General features: G+C 34.5%; 1 protein-coding gene across 2 annotated transcripts; it reads left to right on the top strand.

Moving 5' to 3' along the window:
* Positions 1-2,072: 2,072 nt before the first annotated feature.
* LOC134249479 (uncharacterized) lies at positions 2,073-11,532 on the top strand. 2 transcript variants are annotated; one of them, XM_062731828.1, is made up of 3 exons: positions 2,073-2,233; positions 9,134-10,931; positions 11,062-11,532. In XM_062731828.1, the coding sequence occupies exons 1-2, from the start codon at positions 2,219-2,221 to the stop codon at positions 10,478-10,480; spliced, it is 1,362 nt and encodes a 453-aa protein (XP_062587812.1). In that variant the 5' UTR covers positions 2,073-2,218; the 3' UTR covers positions 10,481-10,931; positions 11,062-11,532. The 2 variants fall into 2 exon arrangements, with proteins under 2 accessions (XP_062587812.1, XP_062587813.1); XM_062731829.1 differs by lacking the exon at positions 2,073-2,233 and having other exon boundaries at positions 8,654-10,931.
* Positions 11,533-15,090: the final 3,558 nt, after the last annotated feature.

Here is a 15,090-nt window from a genome sequence, read left to right as displayed (position 1 = left end):
AGCCTTGTAAAGCCTTACATGCTACGGAAAAATAAACGGACAACCCCACCCCACCCCCATCCTCTGCACTGTGGCCAAAATAAAACAAAATGCAAGCATATTGTTGCGGTTTTATGTCGTGTATTATAATCATCGAATTTTTTCTGTCAGCATTTACATGTAAAAATAAAACCCAATCCTGAACTTAAAAGGATTTTTTTTATCAATCAAACAAATAAAATCATACAATGTGCATATGTAATAATATTTATCCATAATTTGATGAGGTTAAACAATATATTCCACACTGTTAACAGCAAGAGTTAAGTCCAGTGATTAATTGGGATTTTAGCATGCTAATTGATCTGTTAAAGACATTCAATGCTGATCGAGCTTTTGTTAAAAAACAAAGTTTATCGTGGCTTTAGGGATTAATTTGCAGATAATGCTTAAAACATTTAAACTCTGTGTTAAAAAAAAAACATGTAGTTTAGAGAACTAAAAAAAATATTTCATTTTACAGTACAGTATTTTATTATTTTGTTTGATTTTAAAACTCACCTTTTTCAATAGAGTTTCACATTTCTCAATATTAGATACATAGATTCAATATAATTTTTTTATCCACCCTCCATCCTCTCTCTCTTTCTCGCCATCTTTCTCATCAGATTTACTTGACAATTAAGCTATATTTAAGTTAGAACATTTTTTTCATTCGGATGTTTTTGCTTGTTTAAATTTCTCTAAATTGAAGTATCTTTATGCAACAAGAAAATAAGACAAAACAACATTTTTAAAGTTTAATTTATTTAATCATCATTCATGATACGGTAGATACTATACATGTATATTAATTAAAAAAAAAAAATGAAATTCGTTATTAAATTATTTCATACAAAAAAAGCTATAGATGAGAGATTTGGAAGAAAAAAATTTTGAAAGTCTGTTCAATTTTACAGTTTTCCTTTTTTCTTTGTTTTTCCTTTTCTAAATTAATAGGACCTAATTGTTCCCAACGTACAACAATATTTTTTTAATTTAAAATATTAAAATTATGCTGACAATTAACAGTGTTTATATTTGGTTATAAAAGATCTCTTTTATAATTCAGAAGCAAATTCGCTGAAATGTTAAAAGTCCCTCTCTGGTACCCCTTTTACATCGATTGTTGACATTAGAGTTATCTCTCCATTTTTTTATTTATAGAAAATACAAATATCTTGACTGTTGTTCTAACACATTTTGCTAGATTTGTAACAACGTGGACGATGTATGTTTAGTTTCAACATTAGTTTAAAAAAAATAATTAACAAAAGTTTAAGCAGTATGCACCGATGAATCAATGTTTACATGTGATCGACGCGATCGCGATGTACATATATTGAGAGTGGTGGAGCGGATCTAAAAAAAAGGAAGGCAATTTTCCTTTGCAACATTTTAACAATACACCCCTGTCTAACATGTATCCTAAAAGTATAAATATGTAAATAAAATTTATTTTTCTAGAGTTCACAGGTTTATTATCCTATCAGATAAACACCTTGTCGACAGCTTCTATAATATACATGTACATGGTGCATGACGTCGGAAAACTGTATTGGTATTAGAGACGTATAATAGATATGTTTGTTAAGAATTCAATCCAGTTCTAAATGATTTTATTTATATCTATTAAAATCAGTGGATTGAAAGATTCAGCCATTAATTAAATTAATTTATAAATGAAAATAAATTCCACATGTTGGAAACTTCGATAAAAACTCTGGATGCGTCAAACATCAAAACACGTGGTTAAAACAAAATCTGCGTCGAAGTTCACCGTCTGCAACGTCACATCTTTGTGACGTTATTTCTCTGTTTTAGCAAAAATGCCATAAGGCCCTTTTGTCATGGGCGCAATCAATTGATCAAGAGGTAAAATTTGGTAGAATAGCTTGGCCATTCAAGAATACCCTATGTCAAATATCAAGTGCAGCCCAATAGGCATTGTTCCAGAAAAGCAAGGGGGTGGCGTATGAATTTTCGCACAATTTAGAACAAAAATTTAACTTAACAGAACTGTGGCCCCCTCCCATAGACCAAATGAGCCGTCCCATGCGAAAAGGGCCCTTATTGGTATTACGTCATAATTGAGAAAAAACGTCGCCAAAAATTAACGTCATAGCTTGCAAAGATTAATTTGACGTCTGCAGAAATAAGAAGAAGAAAGAACGAAAATGAGAATGCCACAGTGTCAGTGATGGACTTTTTAGAGGTAATATTAATAATTAGAAAAAGAAACTATGCTTATAATTTAATTACAGAAAAATAATTTGCTGAAAATAATTAATTACTAGTTGAATAAATTCCTGGATCCCTACCTGTGACATTATAAATTCGCGAAGCAATGCGGCAATATTTACATTCAAATAAATGATCGTACTACAGCTGTACAGTGCTATTTACCGTAAACAACATTATCAGATACATGTATGCAGAAATAAGCCTACATGTATTTGTATTATTTAAACCAACTTTAATAAAATGATCACTTTATTATAATCAAATTTGTCCGGTTGTTTGTTTATCTTGTTTACATCTGTACATGTACATAATGATGACAGCACTGATTGACTGGGGGACAAAAACTTGCAAATCTTTTCAATGCATTGTTGTGTATCATTAAAAATTGTCTTTATAAACAGGTCAATTTCAACAATCATAATTAACTATTTAGCCGTACCTGTACGTGTTGGTCAAAACATTATCGAGATTTTAGAATTTCGTGCACGATGCATTATAAGAGTTACGTCCCGCTAGTGTCAAGGTCAGCGTTCTGTTAGTCAACACACTTTTAGAGTTATTCCCCGTTAATGTCAGAATGATGAAAGTGTATCACGATGAGTAAAGTATTTAATTTACATAATATAGACACCTTGAAATCTGCCATGTGATCGATAAAGGTGTTTAAATATAAGTTTTTTTTCAAAATTTCTAAATCTGATAAAACCGATAAATCAATGACAAATAAAGAAGATGGGCGCATTTAGCGAGTAATCTGCAGGAATCATTTGTACGAAACATTTATGGTTTAAATGTCCATGATTTGGTTGGCTGAGGTGGCAGAGGATAGTTTTTTTGGTACCAAAACATGTGCCGAGGGGGTATACCTGTGTGCCGGGCCATTACATAATAGATGTAAATAAGTTTTTTGTGTCATCTACATGAATAATCTTCATATGCATATTGCACTAAAATTATGCATACAAATTACATGTAAGTTGTCTACTCTAGTACATATGCACTAAACATGACCTGCTTAACCCCCTCCACATTTCCTATTTTTTTCATGATTTTAGCCGCCTTCGGATTCCCACAACATATAGCAGGCCCGTACTGTGCACACGAGCCACCGTGCATTTGCATAAACATTACCTGTCTAACTGTAAAAGCAATGTGAGATAAGGGGTCAACCACCTACTTTCTGAGATATCCACACAACTTTAGACCATGTGGCTGTAAGACAGAATTTCCTCAAAAACAGTCAGCATGTGTTAGTTTCGCATTTACACTCCATACAAGCTAGGCATTACAGTGATAGTTGCATGCTGCATATCATTTTTTTTTCAAAACCTCTCTGCTACACTGGGAATGTTACCTAAAATTATTATAATAATTTTACTACTAGTAATAATATGTCAAACACAGGGTATCTCATTTTTTAAATAAATTTGACCGGTACTTTATTCGAAACTATCCTCTGCCACCTTTAACTTTTAGTGAACTCTTTAATGTAGACTTTATCACCTGGTTTTGAAAAATACATGTAATTCTGAGTAAAAGTTGACTTTCACTAATGATCTATCACCTGAAATGTGTTCAAAATAAAGAATCTTCAAAACACCTATTTTGTGTGTGAAATGTACTCATTTTTAGTGTAAGGTAAGGTATACATTTGAGCTAGTTACATAAGAATCAATAGTACATGTGTCTATTCTTTATGTTATAATTAACCTGAATTGTTGTATGACTTAATGCAAAGACAACTTTCATAAAAACTTTGGAGAAAGGGAGAAGACTGTAAAGAAAATGAAGAAAACTGGGAAAAAATACCAAGAATTTGCTCACTCTTCCTCTCTAAAGTTCTAGATTTTTCATAAAATGACATGAGTTATGTTCCAATTAGTAAAGAAAGTCTCTGACAAGATTATCTAAACAACTACACTGCTAAATGTCCTGTCAATTTACTCTTAATGATGGATACAAAAGATGTTGATCCAAAGGCCATAGGTCAAAGGGAGGTAATTTCAACAAACATCAGACACAGTGTAGGCAGTAGAACTGAAATAGCTTATCTCCTAATCACTTGATTTGAGAAAATGTGTTTTGAAAAGGACAGGCAAGGGTCCTAACCTCTGAATCTGATGCAGCTTTTATCTGCATATATCATTTATAAAGCAAATAATCACCTAGCATGCCCATAACCCCAAAACACTGGTCTCTTAAGCAGTCTTTACTCCATTTGATAATTACAATCTTTACAATGAAGACTTGTAGCTACAAAAGGAACCGAGCACGAAGAAAGAAGACCTACTTTAAGATAGGACATAACTACATTCCTCCCCATCAAGACTCAAAAATTACAAGAGCAGATGAGGCAAGTGCATGCGTACCTGTAACTTGTTCCGAAGGAGTTATCCGCCGTCCCAGTTATGATGAATACTGTGATGCAGTGTGTATGATGACAAGTGACGACACTCTCCCCACCAAACTAAGACCTGTTAAGCCTACAAAAACCAAAATTAAGGATGAAAAATGTGTCAGTGAGGAAAACATTGTAGTGAATATACAGTCAATTAGCAGATTATTACAGAATTCAAGTGCTCATCAATGCATAACACCTTTCATGACTTTTGTGATTACAAAGAGATTAGGGCTATGTGTTTCTGGCAGAGCAGAGTGCTCTCATTGCCATTTTAAATCTAGTGAAATTCAACTCTACACCACTTTTAAGAAAAAGAGGGGACCAGAATCTGGTTCCTTAAATGACGGATTAGTCCTAGGCATGATGAAATCAAAAATTGGGGTGGCAGATGCCATACTCATGATGTGCTGTCTGAATATCAAACCACCAGACAGACGAGGGTTACAGCGTAAATTAAACCAAATGTGTGATCGTATTGAGGAAATAAATGAGGATTCTATGATCGATAATCAACATTACGTGCAACGGGTAAATCAACTTCTCGGTCAAAGTGATGAGGTAGACCTGGAAACTGACACCTCGTATAACAACCGACCACAAGCAGGATTTGAGGCTGCAACCCAAAGTTTCTGCCCAGTGGTTGAGAGCAGCACACCTAGAAGATTAGTGTTATCACTTAAAACAGCAAATAAATTGTGTTGCAAAAGAAATTGTCAAAATCATGAAGCATGCAAAAAGAACTATAACACCGAGGACTCTATTTCATCAAGCGAGTCGAAACTGTTAAAAAAGAATTTGGACTTTATACGCAAGCAGAATATTTTAACTCCTCGGTCTGTGACAAGTGATGCCTCTGCACAGATAGGCAAAACTCTGCAAGACTACTCACGTGAACATGAAGTGGACATTAAGCACTACCAATGTTTCATACATAAGCTGAGGACTCTTCAGAAAAACATTCGCAACATTAAACTCAGAACTCAGCTGCCTGCGGGGCAAGAAAAAGATGCCTACATTCAAAGACTAGCAACATGCGTACGTGCTCGAATAAGATACGAGTTGGTAAAAATACGTAAATTGTTTAAATCAGATGATGCTTTCATGCGACATGCAGAGAGTGCAGTTGTGAATGTACTTCCTTGCTTCTCGGGCATGCACGACAATTGCAGGAAGATGTCTTTCACCTGCACAGCCCATCTCCCTAGCTACACTACAAAATTTCTGCCCTTTGGGAAACACTTGGATCTTGATTTTGCTGATATGGACAGTATTCAATCAGTTATTTGCAAGCAGTTTCGGGGAGAGGGGTTACGTAAAGTGTGTCGTCTTTCGACAACCAACAAGTGTGAAAACCTGCATCAGCGTGTCTTTACCTATGCACCAAAGAACACCACATGGGCCAGGAATTTCACTGCTATGTGCCATTCTGCTGTCCACTCATCTTCACATGAAAGTGGTAAGTCTGCAGTAATCCTTGCAGGAAAAGTGGGACTGAAATGGAAAAAAAGTGAACCATTCCATAAGACAATGATGCAAAGAGACTCACACAGTGCCTACCATAAATTGCGTAAACAGAGTTCTCGGTACAGAACTGCAAGATATTTGTCGAGGAAAAAGAAAACGAGTAAAAAACTGCGAGCGATGTCCCTGTACAATACTGCCCATCCCACAACATCAAACGAACACTCGTATGGACTTAACGTGTTACCTCATTGAAATAAACATTGCTTGTTTACACCACCATGACCAACACATTGACCCTCCAAAGAACATGTCCTCCTTGCATTATTCACAGACTGTGGTTCCATAGTCAAATGATTTAAATTAATGCAAAGTTTATTGTGACACAAATGAGAAATATGCATGTCGGTTATAAATGTTTCTGAATTATGTAAATAATAATAAAGTCTATGCGCAGTAGTCTTAATCTGTTTCCCCCTAAGTAGTGGGCGATATACGCCATACCCATCTTTATTGATAGCACCTGTCCATTTATGACAAAATGAAGTTTTGACAACTTTTTTACTTAGAGCAGCCTTAAAAAAAACTATTTCCTGATCAGTCAGTGAGGTTTCATAAATTTTAGACATAGTCAGTGTGGTGAGACCTACAATGTCTATTTTGCCTGTATATGATCTGAAAATGAATAATTATGTAATAGTTACATGAGCGACAATTCTGAAATACTCATAATGTTGACCGGTAAGAGTAATAAATTCATGAACAAAGTATCGGTTACCATATTTTAACTGCAAAGACAATTTGCCATATATGCAAGTTTTATATTCCAAAACTGAATTTTAGTATGAATTACCCCCCTTGTCTTGTTGACATCTTCTGTGACCCAATTAGAAAGTAAATATGATGAAGAAGTTGAAATATTATTCTTAACACATTGCATTTCAAGTTTCTTATGTGTAAACATTAAATTGAGGGCTTTGAAAAAATCAAGTTTTCTTGAAGGTGGCAGAGGATAGTTTTTTTGGTACCAAAACATGTGCCGAGGGGGTATACCTGTGTGCCGGGCCATTACATAATAGATGTAAATAAGTTTTTTGTGTCATCTACATGAATAATCTTCATATGCATATTGCACTAAAATTATGCATATAAATTACATGTAAGTTGTCTACTCTAGTACATATGCACTAAACATGACCTGCTTAACCCCCTCCACATTACCTATTGTTTTCATGATTTTAGCCGACTTCGGATTCCCACAACATATAGCAGGCCCGTACTGTGCACACGAGCCACCGTGCATTTGCATAAACATTACCTGTCTAACTGTAAAAGCAATGTGAGATAAGGGGTCAACCACCTACTTTCTGAGATATCCACACAACTTTAGACCATGTGGCTGTAAGACAGAATTTCCTCAAAAACAGTCAGCATGTGTTGGTTTCGCATTTACACTCCATACAAGCTAGGCATTACAGTGATAGTTGCATGCTGCATATCATTTTTTTTTCAAAACCTCTCTGCTACACTGGGAATGTTACCTAAAATTATTATAATAATTTTACTACTAGTAATAATATGTCAAACACAGGGTATCTCATTTTTTAAATAAATTTGACCGGTACTTTATTCGAAACTATCCTCTGCCACCTGAACATAGCTGGTTAGATTTTTCAAGCTCGTCCATAGGTTTTTTTTTCATTTAGTTTGAAAGACCGTGTGCAATTGTAACATTTATGTCCGTTTTTCCTGGGGGTACTGTAACATATTTAAAATGTTTCACAAAAAATAAACACCTAAAATATTTAATGCATAGATGCATGAAACATGTACATTTTAGAATAGAACATTATATCTCTCGAGAACCAAATTAAACTAAAATTTATCTAATTCAAAATTTTAATACACAAGTACATAAAATGAAACTGACAAAATAAATGGTTGTTTGCATGAAAAAAAAATTAACGCCCCATGCCAGGCTCGAACCAAAAACTTTTCGCTTCGTGTGCAGTGAACAGGTAACCCAACATACTGAGCTATCATCGCTACACGTACACCGATAATTCTAAAAGGACAAAGAAGCACCAAATTCACACATTTGGAATTTTTTGGGAAAAGTTAATTTTTCGTGGTCTCTGGGTCTTCTCTCCATTTTTTAAACAAGTGTATTCGTTTCTTTGAATTTAAATACACACGAATAACGTTTCAAAATCATGGAGGAAAGACCCAGAGATAGAAAATTTATAGAAAAACGTGTCTAAAAATGTATCTTTTTGTACCAAATGTCTGATCTGGCCAATTTCCAAGTTATTTTTTTAGCTAATCAGAGCTCAATGTCAGGAAAATATTTTCCTTTCCTGTTGCACAGGAACCCGATAAATAAAAAAAAATGTTAAAATTTCATGTGACATGTGGATAAAATTTTCACTTTTCAAGTACGCCCAGATTCCTGCCGAATGCCCATCAAAGGCGCCCACGTTCTTTAACGCATAAAATGAAAAGAAAAGAAAAAAAAATGAGAGACGCTATTTGATTTTTTTTTATTTTGACCTACGAAAGTGGAAACTAAATCACGGAAAGATTCTAATTCTTAGGTAGAAAAATATTTTGAATAAGAGGTGTATTTTAGAACTGTAAAAATTACTTAAAAATACACAACAAAATTGCATTATAAATTCTGACCTTGAATTTAGGCCTATCGGCAAATAAAATTGCAAGTAGTATCAATATTTATTTCGGGTTCTACTGCATACAATCCATATACTAATATTTAATATATATATCTACATCTAGATAGCCATTGCTTTTGATTAAATTGTTTCAGATAAATAGCCAAATAGTTTATTTTTCAAATAGACATAATATTTCCCTGTCCCGTTTTTTTTTTTTGGGGGGGGGGGCAAAATTCTAAACCAATTAAAATTAGGGAGGGTATTTTGTAAACATACATATACTGTTTCTCTATCTCACTCTCATTTTAATTTCAACAATATCAATATTTTTCAACAGATTATTGATGAGCTTCACAGGGAATATTTCCCTGCTGCACAAACAAGTTTGCTTGACCGTGATAGTTCAGATGGTGAGGAATATTCATCTGACAGTGAGAGTGATGATATGAACAAAAATGATATTCATGACAGATGTCAGCTTTATGCCTGCCAAACTAATACGACAGAAAGCAAGCCTGAAGATGTTTCAATGTCTGATTTGGGGCAAATAGTTAGAGAAAAGGTCAATGATGGTTGTCATTGTCAAATGAAATGTATTTCAAACTTAAGTTTTGAGGAGATTTTGGGGCATATATGTTGCATGAAAGAACTTTCAAATGAGGAGAGAGATATGTATCTTATGGGGAAGCTGAAATGTAGTGGTACCTGGGATGATTCTGGTAAACAAATCAAAAGACAAAGATATCATTACAACTTTGATGACAGAGAGATTTGTAAAGACGCATTTCTTTTCATTCATGCCATTGGGGAAAAATACCTCAAAAACTTAGTAAGACACATGAAAACCAACGGCATTAGGCCACGGATACACGGGAATACTGGGAAAACACCGCACAATGCCCTGAAATATGACGATACACAGTATGTTGTAAGCTTTATTCAGAGATATGCCGAGGAACACGGCCTTCCAATGCCAGCAGCTCCGAGAGGTAGGGATACTGATCCACCGATTTTCTTACCTTGCTCTCTTACCAAGAAGGATCTCCACGCAAGTTATTCTGAAGCATGCAGCACTTCAGATATACGATGTGTGAAGTTGTCCTCTTTTTATGCTATATGGTCTACGTGCCTGCCCAGCATCCAGATTGCTACACCGAGGACAGATGTTTGTAGTACATGCGATAATCATAGAGTTAAAATAATGTATGCACACACTGAAAATGAAAAGCTGGATGCCACACGGCTATTCACAGAGCATCTCAATAAAGTAGAAAGAGAACATAAGCATTACATTAAATGCATCGAAGAAGCAAGGATAGAACACCGGAATTTATTCCTAGAAAATGCTCCACGTGTAGCTTGTTCCACGGAATATGTAAAGTCTCATTACACGTTTGATTTCGCTCAAAATGTAACTGTTCCACACCATTCTAGGCAAGTTGGACCTCTTTTCTTTGAAACACCAAGAAAAATACAAATATTTGGAATTTGTATGGAAGGATCCAGTACCCAGTACAACTACCTCCTTGATGAGGACCAGACAATAGGGAAAGATGGCAAGAGTACACATGGACCAAATACCGTTTTGAGTATCCTCCACCATCATTTTCAGGAGTTCGGGTTTGGAGAGAAATCTGCGGTACTACATTGTGACAATTGCGGAGGTTTATTCCCTTACACCTAAATTTTATGTGTATTCTTCTATTATTTTTCCAAACATCTGTGTGAAATTACTAAAGGAATCACTGTCGTAGTTAGTATAGTATGCCAGTGCATCATTGATAGTAATAAAAGTGTAGATTGAGATTCTAAAGATGTAGAATAATATATTTAATGTACACGAGGACTTCCATGCCAATTTAAATAGTCCTCGACAATTGACTTCAAGCAGAGAGAGCCGAACGAGATTTACATTCCAGTAGAACTATTAAGAAATAAATTCCACTAACTTTGAAAGAATTGACACAAATTTGATTTATTTCAGGACAGAACAAAAACAGATACACCATAGGATATTTGCTGTGGCGAGTCATGGTTGGACTACACTGGGCCATTGAGTTAAACATGCAAGTTCCTGGACACACCAAATGCCAAGTTGATGCAGGCTTTGCGCAGATCAAAAAGAAATATCGAAGGTAATTTGATTTACTTAGTTTAAAAAAAAGTTTTTTTGAATATAGATTAGATGCATTATTATCATTATTATTATTTTAATATAGACTACATGCGTTATATGAATCATGACATATTTTCAAACCATTTTAGGGCAGATTGTGACACAATAGAGCATCTCGCTGAAGTAGTTAACAAATCTTCTCATGGCAATAAAGCTGTAATCGTACAGGACAGGAACCTGGCTTATTACAACTGGAAGGAGTTTGTAAAAAATCACTTCAAACCAATAACAGGAATAAGATAATTCCATCATTTTCGGATTTCAGCTTTACAACCAGGAGTTGTCTTTTGCAAAACAGATGTAGAAAGCCAAGAGGTCCCTGTTGCCTTAACAGATAAAGATGCGCCTGGGGATTTTCCACAGAAAATATTACCGGGAGGTTTAAGCAGAGAAAGGCAGTCATATTTGTTTAAACATATCAGGTCATATGTCAGACCAGAGTTCAGGGATGTTACATGCCCCCCATTGTTAAACGAAGAGTGACGCTTGGAGGTCCCTCGACGTCACTTTTTCTGCGACGTCACTATGAAGTCAACGTCAAAGTTGTCATTTTAAGAGTTAATAAATTTGTTCATAATTCATACATTTTTTGGAATTTCTGATTCAAAACTTTGGAATTTTGTATTTACGAAGAAGTACTATTAAAATCACCCAAAAACCAAATTTTGATAAAAATGACCTTAAGGGCCCTTTTTGCATGGGCCGGCTCAAATAATAAACTATATCGCTTACCTATCGTCAAAGAGAACATCATACTCTACAGCCAAAACCTACCTAACAGGCTTGAGCTTCAACATAAAACTTGGTAATTTCCCAGACCAATGCCAATTTTTCATAATAAAAAAAAATGCTCAGTGGTTTTAAACAACTTAAACATAGGAAAGATTCAAGAAGTCCAATAACATTTCCCCTATTAGTCAAGATAATAGACTTCTTGCAACATGTTTGCCGCAATTATTATGAAAAATTACTCTACTCTGCTGCATATGGCCTAGCATTCTTTGCTTTACTTCGAGTCGGTGAGATAACTACCACTAGGGCAAACACCTGCAATTCCCCATTGTCAATAGAAAATGTATAAATATCTCAGTCATGCATTCAGATCACATTAGGGAAAACAAAAACAGATCAGCATGGCAAGGGCACAACAATGCAAATTAATAGCACAAAACACAATCAGGTCCTATTCCACAACATACTAGAATTCATTACCCATAGACCATCACAAACTCAAACATCACAGTTCTTATGCCACATGGATGGATCACCCTTGACCTACTATCATTCAATCAGTAATAAAGAAAGCTCTATCATTCCTCAAGCTTGATATATCAACATTCAAATCTCATTCATTTCGCATAGGGGCTGCAACTTCATTATATATGCAAGGTATTCCAGAGCAAGAAATTTAAACCATGGGTAGATGGAAATCCAACGCTTTCAAGTCTTATGTTCGCCCAATTAATGTAGTCTTGTAGAGAGTCACTCTTACTAACTGTAAGCTAAGTTTGCAGGAACTCATTGCAAAGTATGGATTGTTGGATCTTCCATTATCAGACGAGCCGAAGATTAATGCACACGTTCAACAATTGGCCAAAACTTGTCTCTGGAGCATCTTAAGATAGATGTAACCTGGTCTGGATCAGGGGGACTGAAATGGGAGCAACTTGATCAACACATCAATAGTTTGTTAAATCGTCATAATGAAATCATGCCTCAAGTACTACAGTACCCGCATCGTTATTCTTTACAATTCTATCGTGTTCTATCGTGCGTGTATCATATCGTATCGTGCGTGTATCCTATCGTATCGTGCGTGTATCCTATCGTATCCTATCGTATCGTGTTTTCCGTCTATCAGGTTTTGCGTGTTCTATCGTGTTTTCCGTTTATCGTGTTTTGCGTTTATCGTGTAGATCGTTTATCAGGTTCTATCGTGTATCGTGTTTTGCGTTTATCGTGTATATTCGGAAACCCTCGCATTTTATCTCTACTATGTAAAGAAACTACTGAGCTATTCCGAGTTTCTTTTTCGTTTTGTTAATAAAAATAAGATTAATTCAACCGAAAAAGAGAAAATAAAGATTTATCCCTTTCTTTTTCATCAAAATAAAAAATTTTATTAAAGTGTAGAAGGAAAAAATAATTAATCGCGTATTTCATGAATGAATAAATGGATTTATTCATAAATGATTAAATAAATTAGATAAATAAAATAAATATATCATGGTAAAGCAGAGAGTAATTGTCAAAATTTAAACAGTAACCGGAAATGAAATTCGGTCGATCAACTGGTCTATTTCAGATCTTTAAAAAATAATTTATAGAATTGAATGATTTATTTTGTCAAAATTAAGTACTATTAAATATGATTTTCTAAAATGAATCGGAGTTACCGGAGAAAGATTTTTGGTAAGCTACAATGTTCGCGTAGACAAAAAGCAAATAAATAAATAATAAGCATGCAGGATATTGAAATGTATCTTTTTGTGCAGTTGTAGCAGATTCATATTCTTATGACACAGTTTACATGTATTATTGCAGATCGCCGTTATTTTAATAATTATTTAGATTTCTATTCAGAAAATTTAATTTTCTTGAACTGTTTCGTTCTTGATAGATATATCATGTTAAATTTATTAATTTTGTTAAAGCCGTTTTCTTTCAACCTTTCTTTCGGCCAGTCTTCTACTTGTATCATTTTCTAAGATATTATAATATTTAATTGCGATTTTTGGATACACGGCAGATTGTAAGCTTTAGAGATTAAATACAAATATTATATTATTGCGTAAATTTCTTCCGTGAAATAACTTGTTACTTGTAGATAAATTTATTAGATAGAAAATTAAAATGTATATTTTTCATTAATAATAAATCTGTTTATAGAGTTTCAAAAGTCACACACTTGAGAAGGAATTAAAAAAAAATACAGTCTCTATTTTATAAAATTCCATTTAATCACTGTCAATTTTTATATAAATACCAAAACAACTTTTCTAAAATTAATACAGATCTAGAGATCTCAGGTTCTTTTTATAATTATTAAATGTACTTTATAGTTTAGATTTGAAGCCCTGCGAGTATTTAAATCAAAATATAATTTAATTTAAATAATCTTTAATCTTTAAATTTAATACAAAATAATCTTTTCGTCTTGTCAAAAAACGTTCCGCATTTTGAAACAATCCTATCAGGTTTTGCGTTTATCCTATCGTGTAGATCGTTTATCAGGTCTATCGTGTTTTGCGTTTATCGTGTTTTGCGTGTATCGTGTTTTGCGTTTATCGTGTTTTGCGTTTATCCTATCGTGCGTGTATCCTGTCCTCTCGTGCGTGTATCCTATCGTATCGTGCGTGTATCCTATCGTATCGTGTATCCTGTAAAAAATAACGATGCGGGTACTGTATTACCACCCTTACCATTTAATTACATTTTTATTCTTCATCAAATTTGCATAGTTTTTCAGCAATCATCCCTAAAACCTGGTTACATAAATAATATACATACATATAGTCTTTCTATCTTAGGCATGCTAGGGCATAAATCTTGTGCATTCAAGTTTTGTTAGTTTTCTTCTGTGTTTCTGCTGTTATCATTTCTGATTCCAGTGCAACATCGTCCTTCGTCATGGCTTTAGAGACCCTTCCAGGCTGCAATCTATGCTGACACACTACAGAATTTTGCAACAAGCCATCGCTGGCAATTTCTGTTTACCCTCCGGAGTTGTCAGCACCATATGGCTACTCGTTTCTGCAAACCGTATGCGCCAAATGCCAGATTGAGGATCGGCGCTAACTCATTGACACTTGCAATAATACTTGATCACTGTCCACTGTTTTCATAGCATTGTTTCATTATGTAATGACCCTATATTAAACAAAATAAAGCCATGACCGATACTGCCATTATGAATTGCTTATTCTTTCGAGATAATTGATTTATTTAGAATGAAAATTTTAATTAGTTTTGTTAAAACAAGTTATGTTCTGAATACAGAAAATAAATAGATGCGTTTTTTAGAACCACTTAGCATTCCAGATTACTAATTTACCCTAGGTGAGAAAGCAGTAAAGGTACTAGTATGTTGACGGTGAACACACACGGGCCGATGTGTC

The sequence above is a fragment of the Saccostrea cucullata genome, unplaced genomic scaffold, assembly GCF_032062105.1.
Source record: "Saccostrea cucullata isolate Sc308-1 unplaced genomic scaffold, CSIRO_AGI_Scuc_v1 ctg1718, whole genome shotgun sequence".
Lineage (NCBI taxonomy): Eukaryota > Metazoa > Mollusca > Bivalvia > Ostreida > Ostreidae > Saccostrea > Saccostrea cuccullata.
This window is presented reverse-complemented; position numbering and strand designations above follow the sequence as displayed.